A 244-nucleotide genomic window follows, 5' to 3' on the forward strand; every position below is an offset into this window, starting at 1 on the left:
TGGAGGCCTCATGCCTGGAGCTGGCCCTGGAGGGCGAGCGGCTCTGCAAGGCTGGGGACTTCAAGGCGGGCGTGGCCTTCTTCGAGGCGGCCGTGCAGGTGGGCACCGAGGACCTGAGGACGCTGAGCGCCATCTACAGCCAGCTGGGCAACGCCTACTTCTACCTGAAGGAGTACGCCCGTGCCCTGGAGTACCACAGGCACGACCTGCTGCTGGCCCGGTGAGCAGGGGGAGCGGGCACGGG

At 68.9% G+C, this 244-nt stretch overlaps 1 protein-coding gene across 1 annotated transcript in view; it reads left to right on the forward strand.

Annotated features, from left to right (window-relative positions):
* Positions 1–244, forward strand: part of GPSM1 (G-protein signaling modulator 1) — a 13,957-nt gene that overhangs the window by 9,730 nt on the left and 3,983 nt on the right. Inside the window, exon 3 of the mRNA XM_015572356.1 lies at positions 6–220. Coding sequence (XP_015427842.1) covers positions 6–220 — 215 coding nt within the window. The remainder of the gene's footprint in view (positions 1–5; positions 221–244) is intronic.

This window comes from Myotis davidii, unplaced genomic scaffold (assembly GCF_000327345.1).
Source record: "Myotis davidii unplaced genomic scaffold, ASM32734v1 scaffold609, whole genome shotgun sequence".
Lineage (NCBI taxonomy): Eukaryota > Metazoa > Chordata > Mammalia > Chiroptera > Vespertilionidae > Myotis > Myotis davidii.